This window comes from Camelina sativa, chromosome 12 (assembly GCF_000633955.1).
Source record: "Camelina sativa cultivar DH55 chromosome 12, Cs, whole genome shotgun sequence".
Taxonomy (NCBI): domain Eukaryota; kingdom Viridiplantae; phylum Streptophyta; class Magnoliopsida; order Brassicales; family Brassicaceae; genus Camelina; species Camelina sativa.
This window is the reverse complement of record NC_025696.1, coordinates 26,959,305-26,967,573: the sequence shown is the minus strand read 5'-3', so window position 1 is coordinate 26,967,573 and position 8,269 is coordinate 26,959,305. Positions and strand designations below refer to the sequence as shown.

General features: G+C 38.1%; 1 protein-coding gene and 1 pseudogene across 1 annotated transcript; one reads left to right on the top strand and one right to left on the bottom strand.

Annotated features, from left to right (window-relative positions):
- LOC104732678 lies at positions 1,573-2,071 on the top strand. Its single transcript, XM_010452251.1, has 2 exons — positions 1,573-1,734; positions 1,824-2,071. Exons 1-2 carry the CDS (start codon positions 1,588-1,590, stop codon positions 2,031-2,033), a joined length of 357 nt encoding a protein of 118 aa, XP_010450553.1. The 5' UTR covers positions 1,573-1,587; the 3' UTR covers positions 2,034-2,071.
- The window catches only part of LOC104733902, a 17,284-nt pseudogene continuing 13,352 nt past the window's right edge, over positions 4,338-8,269 (bottom strand).

The following is an 8,269-nucleotide window of genomic DNA, read 5'->3' as shown; positions in this document are numbered from 1 at the left end:
TCCGCCATAATACATAACTCAGTCATAAAGCATAAGATAACTCAGTCTAAACTCAGCCATCCAAGACGGCGACCATCACCCGTAACTCAAAAATAAATAGGAAGACACATACCGGAACTCGAAGACGAGACGGCTTAGACGGAATCGAACAAGACCAGCGACGACGAAGAGAAGAAAGAGCGAATGAGGATATCGAGCGAGGACGGCGAGAGATGACGGCGGGAGAGTAGAAAAAGACAGATTATCGCCGGCGGAATTAGGGTTAGATTTCGCCGACGATAAGGACAGAGAGTTTTTTTGTTTTCGCGGTTTAAAAACCGTTCACTTTCCCTCTCATTGTAACTGTCGATGCTGGAAAGATAACTCAGCAGTCATAAACGGTATCTCAGCCAACCCTCAAATTAGAATGATTAAATAACCGACTAAACCGAACCGAACCGAAAAAATAATTTTTCCCAATTTGGTATTTTTGTATTGGTATGTTTGCCTAGTTTTCTTATATTCGGCTTATTTCGGTTATATTATGCTAATCTACCTAATTACAATATATTTTGGGTTATTTATTGTTAGATATTCATCTAACCGACCAATAACCGGAAATAACCAAAAATTAATTTCAAAATTTTAAAATTTTTTTAAAAAAATTATTTTCAAAATGGTTCAACCATAAGTATATCCATATTACCACCTTAATCCAAACACATTATATCCAAAACCAAACTGTTATATTAAAAACAAATAATGTTACCTCATCTAACTCTAAACCCTAAACCCTAACCCTAACCCTAACCCCTAAACAACATGTTTTGGTATGTTTGACACATTTTGATCAGAATGTGTAAAAATCACTCTTTTTGTCTATAATTATTATTTTTATTGGTTATAATAATAGTAATATTCATTTTGCCATTCTAAATTTTAATTTTGAGTTATAATAACCTTATTTTACAAATATCTCATAACTCAGCCGTTTAAGTCAATAACCCAGCCACTACTTAGTCAAATTACTGGCCCCTTCTTTAATAATAAATAAAAATACATGACAAATTTGAATTCAAATTTTTGAATTTATTTTTAATAATAAATCGTTTAAAATATTTTTATTAAGCGTATGGATGATAACAAGAAACATAATTATTGTTTGCGTCTCCCCAACAACCCTTTTTGCATTCCCGAGCGGGTATATAATAAATTAATAGGGTGGCCGTCGGATAACTCAGCCGTAAAACCATTATTATGGCCGTTGCATAAGTCAGCCATAACAAAGTTGTTAATTTAACTGACTATCCTAAGTCAGTCGTGTAAAGAACACAACTCAGCCTTCAAGTATATTACTGTCAAACGACGTCGTTCGATATATTGTTTTAGTATAAATTAAGGGATTTGGTGTGATTTATTGCTTCAGTAATCGAGATCGAGTCAAGATGATGGCAAATAGAGATATATACGGCGGCAACTCCAGGGCTGATGAGAAAACTGCTTCTGAAGCACTAGCTGAGGTAGATCTCTAGACTATCTGAAATCTCAAAGCATTATCTTAATATTGTGTTTGTGGAACTGTAGGAACTGAATCGTAATGAAATAAATATGAAAATGAGGTACGGCGAAATCCGGAGGCGAGACAAGGGCGTTCCAATCGGGTGTAATTGCGGTGCGGTGCTTCTCGTTGCCACTTCTAATGATCCTACCACGAGAGGAGAACGTTATTTCAGTTGTCCGTATGACATCACAGATGTAAAGATTTTTGTACTCTTATTGTTGAGTTTTGTGTTCTGTTTCTGACTTTTTTTTTAGTCTAATATGAATTATGTACTATTTGTAAGGGTCCCGGTCAAGGCTGCGGTTTCAGGAAGTGGTGGACTGATGCAGTGCGCGAAGAGTTTAGGGTTACTCAGGAGGAGAAGAATGAGATGAAGCAGGACTTGGATGCAACCAAGAAGCGCATCGAGATTCAAGAAGAAATGATCTTGTATTTGGAAAAGAAATATGACGCGCTGGAGAAGAAGTTTGAGAGCTTGAACAAGTATCTGTGAGATTAGTCAAGCTCCGTTGTTTTTTTTTTTTTTTTTTGGAATTGATATGAACTTTCTATGTTGTGGTGTTTTATCAATCTATTTTAATAACTCAGTCATAATTAATTATAACTCAGTCATGATTAATTATAATTCAGCCGTCATAAACGATATCTCAGCCAACCCTCAAATTAGAATGACTAAATAACCAACTAAACCAAACCGACCGATAAAATAAAACCCCTTCGATGACTCAGAGTCCTAGATGAAAAAAAGAAAAAACCGTCCGAATTCTAAGTCTGGAACGGTCGGAGTTTCACCATCACCGTCTGGGTTGGTCCTGCAGACGAAGTGGAGGCCGTAGAATATTTCAATCTCTCAGGCTCTCAAACCTATTTGTACGGGGTTAAGGGGCGTAACCGCCACTGAATCCACCAACCAGAGTGCAGCGAGATTTTTGCTGCGTCCCGAGAATCTCGCTGATTAATTATAACTCAGCCGTCAATAGACGATATATCAGCCAACCCTCAAATTAGAATGACTAAATAACCGACTTAACCGAACCGACCGATAAAATAAATTTTCCAATTTGATATTTTTGAATTGGTATGTTTGGTTTATTTCGGATATATTCGGCTTAATTTCGGTTATATTAGGCTAATCTACTTTATTGCAATATATTTTGGGTTATTTATTAGAATGACTAAATAACCGACTAAACCGAACCGACTGATAAAATAAATTTTCCAATTTGATATTTTTGAATTGGTATGTTTAATTAATTTCGGATATATTCGGCTTAATTTCTGTTATATTAGGCTAATCTACTTAATTACAATATATTTTGGGTTATTTATTGTTAGATATTAATATAACCGACCCATAACCGGAAATAACCAAATATTTTTTTGATTTTTTGATTTTTAAAAAAATATTCAAATGGTAATAATATTATTATATCCATATTACCACCTTAAACCATACACATTAAAACACATTAGAACCAAATCCAAAAATCAAATAATCTGAACCCTACATCTCAAACCCTAAACCCCAACCCTAACCCTAACCCTAACCCCTAAACGTCATGTGTTGTATGTTTTACACATCCTTGGTGAGAATGTGTAAAAATCAATCTTTCTCTATAATTATTACTTTTTATTGGTTATAATAATTGTAATATTCATAATTCAATTTTACATTTAAATGTTGAGTTATAATAATGTAAATTTACAAATATTTTATAAGTCAGCCGTGTAAGTCAATAACTCAGCCATCACTTAGTCAATTTGTCGGAATTTTAAGATTTTTTATTCGAATTTTGAGTTCAATTTTTTAATTATTTTGTATAATATATTGTGAAAAAACTAACTTTATAAATTGATTACGCGTGTGGATCTGAGCAGGCACAGAATTATTGTTTGGGCTTCCCCAACAACACTTTTAGTAATATCGAGGCACGGCACGAAAGACTAAACGAAGCCGTACCAAGTTCATAACTCAGCCATAACTCACTCATCCGTACGAAGTAGATAACTCAGCCGTTCGAAATATATAACTCAGCCATAACATATATGTTTATTCAATATTTAATTATAACTCAGCCGTGTGAAGTACATAACTCAGCCGTAACATTGAAAAGATACTAAACAAAGAACTTTCTTATCCAAGTACAATTCCTACCAAAAGAAATCCAGATGTTTTTTTACATATCCAAGTACAATTCCTACCAAAAGAAATCCAAAGGTTTTTTTACATATCCAAAGTGCAATTCCTACCTACCAAAAGAAATACAAATGTTTTTTACGTGAACTGATTCATAAAATCAGGTGACTCATCGAAGATTTCTGCTGCCATTTTAACACGTATACCCTGGATGTTTTGATCACAGATTCCATCGAAAGACACACCAAGCGCTAGACATTCTATAAACTTTAAAGCGTACACGCCACAGTCACTAACCTGTACGTTTTGCGGGACCTTGGAGACTGTCCTCCTCCTGAAGGTAAACTGTTTGTAAGTAGGTGTACAAATTTTGTGAGGAACGTTCGCGTTCATCATTGCTGGAATCATCCGCGTAAACGCCCTACAAGCATTCAAAATTCTAAGCTCACTCTCTCCGGTTACTTGTCCCACGATGCTATCATAGCAATCAATATGCCTTCTGTTGAGATCCACGTGCAGCGCCACCCAGTGATCGCCTCTAGTTTGTGGAGCAATATACAGGTGATCCACATCTTCTATCCACTTCAAATTAGTTTGTTCGTCTGATGGAATCAAACCTTTAACTAATTCTTCATAACAATTGCCAATCATTGTAAAAAACTAGGGTGCGGACATGAACATCGGATAATGACGGTGAACCATTTCACTGGTGAACCACAGGTCTATAAACGTAATGCGTTTGTTGTGGAATGGGAAGGGATCTCGTTTGTACCTACACCTAAGGACTCTCATAAACGCGCCCAAGTGTTGTACAACAGAAAACTGAGTAGTAAACAACAACGCAGCCATAATGTAATATAAGTCAGACAACGACAACAATAACTAAGACATTAAGATAAACTTACTTCATCAGTAAGCCACCCATATTTACCATATTCTTCTGGCTTCACTGGCCATTCCTTTCGTTCGGTGATTAGCACCCTATAGAATTCAATTTCCATTCCGCCTTTGCCTAACGGGATATTCCTAACAAACAAATAAACACAAGTTAATATAATGTTAACAAGCTGTTATTAACTTGTTAAGCAAAAGGGTCTAAAGGGTCATACTCGGCTTTCTTTAGGTACTCCAAAAGTTTCTGCAACTTCACCGGATCAACAGGTGCCAGAGGATCATATATTCCAGGTCCAGGTGAACAGTTCTTCCTCATGCACGTCAGTCCGTTGTCTCCAATATTAGGGAAAATCCAGCTTGGATGATCTTGTTGTGTATTCAATGCACTCCCATCCGCTGACAGCTTAACACTCTCCAGCCTTAAAGCTTTAATTCTATCAAGCCTAATCTTTTCCTCCTCATCATCCTCAGATTCAGGTTCAAGTGAGTCGGCTTCAGCAAAATACTCGTCTGTAATATCTTCTGCACCAGCTTCTGCACCAGCTTCTGAACCTCCAGGTAGTACAAATTTCAACGGCTTAACACCAGCAGCCACAACAGCAGCAGTAGGATTTGTAGGCGCCCTACCTCTACCTCTACCTCTACCTGTACCTCTACCTGTACCTCTACCTCTACCTCTACCTCTACCTCCACCTCTACCTCCAGCCGCAGCTACTTCTTTAGCCTGCTTTGCCGCAGCTACTTCTTTGGGCTTCTTTAACGCAGCTACTTCTTTGGCCTTCTCTGCCGCCTCTAACTCTTTGGCCTCCTCTGCCGCCTCTAACTCTTTAACATTTCTCCTCGTGGAAGGCCGTCTTTTCGTATCAGCTGGTCTCTTAGTAGCTGGAGACTTCTTAGCATCTGGAGAAGTCAAATAGTTCTTTTCCTGTATATTAAAATTATAATAACTCAGCCTAAACATTCTGAAAAATCAGCCATAAAACAAAGATAAATCAGACATTATAATAACTCAGCCTAAACATTCTGAAAAATCAGCCATAAAACAAAGATAAACCAGACATTACCTTCTCTCCCGCCTCTAACTCTTTGGCCTTCTCTGACGCCTCTAACTCTTTGGCATTTCTCCTCGTGGAAGGCCCTGTTTTCGTATCAGCTGGTTTCTTAGCAGCTGGAGACTTCTTAGGAGAAGTCAAAGAGTTCTTTTCCTGTATATCATAGCGAAGACAATTAAAATTATAATAACTCAGCCTAAACATTCTGAAACATCAGCCATAAAACAAAGATAAACCAGACATTACCGGCTCTCCCGCCTCTAACTCTTTGGCCTTCTCTGACGCCTCTAACTCTTTGGCATTTCTCCTCGTGGAAGGCCCTGTTTTCGTATCAGCTGGTTTCTTAGCAGCTGGAGACTTCTTAGGAGAAGTCAAAGAGTTCTTTTCCTGTATATCATAGCGAAGACAATTAAAATTATAATAACTCAGCCTAAACATTCTGAAACATCAGCCATAAAACAAAGATAAACCAGACATTACCGGCTCTCCCGCCTCTAACTCTTTGGCCTTCTCTGACGCCTCTAACTCTTTGGCATTTCTCCTCGTGGAAGGCCCTGTTTTCGTATCAGCTGGTTTCTTAGCATCTGGAGACTTCTTAGGAGAAGTCAAAGAGTTCTTTTCCTGTATATCATAGCGAAGACAATTGAAATTATAATAACTCAGCCTAAACATTCTGAAAAATCAGCCATAAAACAAAGATAAACCAGACATTACCGGAACTTTTGGTGGACCTTTTGATGTCTGAAGTTCCTGTCCATGTCCCAGGTTATTTAGTTCCTGTCCCATTTTTAAAGTCTGGTCAGTCGTGCTCTTTGAAAGCACGAGCTCTTTCATCTGTTTGAGGTCCGTCTCAAAAGATCCAAGCCTGGTTTCAATCCTTTCATCCATCTTCTTCTCCAGATTCGCCGATACATTTTCAATGTTCCTATCAACGGTGTCAAACCTTGTGTATAACTTAGAGATCAATTCGTAGAGATCATCTTCCCCAGCATCTTCCTCCTCACTTACCTTTTTTCCTTTCTTCTTCCTCTCCTGTGCAACTCCTTCACTAGTTTCCTGACTGTTGGAAACTTTCATCTTCTGAACTTTCCGCTTCTTTGCGGGAGGAGATTCAGACTCAACAACTGCTTCAGCTTTCTTTTTCTTTTTCTTCTTATCACTCCCCTTAACATCCCAAAAACCTTTAACAAACGTATTCAGATGTATGTCTTCGATCAGGCGATCGATTGCTGGGTCGTCTTCTTCTTCTGGCCACGAATGAAATAGCTCGCAGCCATTTTCCTTCATAACCATATTAATCACACGCAGCTGTAACATAAGAGATTATGAAACCCATCAGTAAGTTTTAACTCAGTCATTACTAATGAAAGCATAAATCAGTCATTACTAAAACATAACTCAGCCAACACTAAAGCATAAATCATCCATTACTAAAACATAACTCAGCCGTTACTAAACAATAACTCAGCCATAACTACATCATAACTCATCCATTACTAAACAATCACTCAACCAGATATAAACCTTACCTCACCAAGCGCTTTGATCTCTTCAGCAATTGCGGTTTCCAGCGATGAACGTGTACGGTTTCCACCCCATTGAAGCATCGGTATGCCACCATCATTAGCTGATGCATTCCCAAACCGTTCTCCAAAGCATTTGATGGACTCATACGCCCAAGCCTGTAACACGGGTGTAAACCCACTGAGGGTGTACGACTTTCCCGTAGGGTTCAACATCTTTATGGAATCAACAAGAGCTTCAAATGCTGACCGACCCCACGGATACGTCTTCATTGCTTCATCATCAAAAACTCTTTTGGCACTTTCATATGGAATTCTAGAGTTATGATGCAAACCATAAAGTCCAATGTGTTGAAGAAGCAACAGCCCCAACCATTTACGATGATCAAGGTTAACCCATCCCCGGCACACTTTTAATGCTTCCCTGAGTTCAAGTAGCGTTGGACCTGCCCCACCAGGCACTTTCAAAAGTCTGAAGAAATCTTTGTGTTCCTCTTCAAGTTCAAACCGTTCAGTAGGCATTGGGTCTATGTTTAACCCCGTCAGAAAATGAAACTCATTCAACCCAAACCTGATAGGTTGACCGCCGACCACAAACCAAAGCTCCTTCTTATGTACCCTTAACTGGTTACATAGTAGGAAATGAACAACCTTACCAGACCAGACGAATTGGCTATCAACTAGCTTAGAGATTATTCCAATAGGTACTTTCTTCGTTTCTTCCCACGCATCCAGTCCTATTGATTCCCTAATCTGAGGGAATTCTTTCATCCTGAAATTTGTGTTTATATCTCTAGACTCTATTTTAGCGTATAGTCTTGGGGGGTAATCCCTTGCTTGTTCTTCAGAAGAAATAATCACCATCGACATCTGTTATAGTTCATAAGTAAATCATAAAATGAATCAGCCATAACATAAAACAAACTCATACACAAAGCATAACATAACTCAGCCACAAACACATAACTCAGATCTAAAGCACAAAATATCTCAGTCAACACTCATCCGTCAGCAAAATAAAACAAACAGTAAATCAGCCATCGAATCGAATAAATCTAACAAATCAGCCATAAACCCTAAAATAACTGAGCCGCAACATAAAACAAAAAGTAAATCAGCCATC

Excerpts from the sequence above, each read along its gene's own strand:
- LOC104732678 (XM_010452251.1), top strand. The coding sequence starts at position 1,588 with ATGAAAATGAGGTACGGCGAAATCCGGAGGCGAGACAAGGGCGTTCCA. Across the intron at positions 1,735-1,823 it reads GTCCGTATGACATCACAGAT|GGTCCCGGTCAAGGCTGCGG; the intron begins GTAAAGATTTTT and ends ACTATTTGTAAG.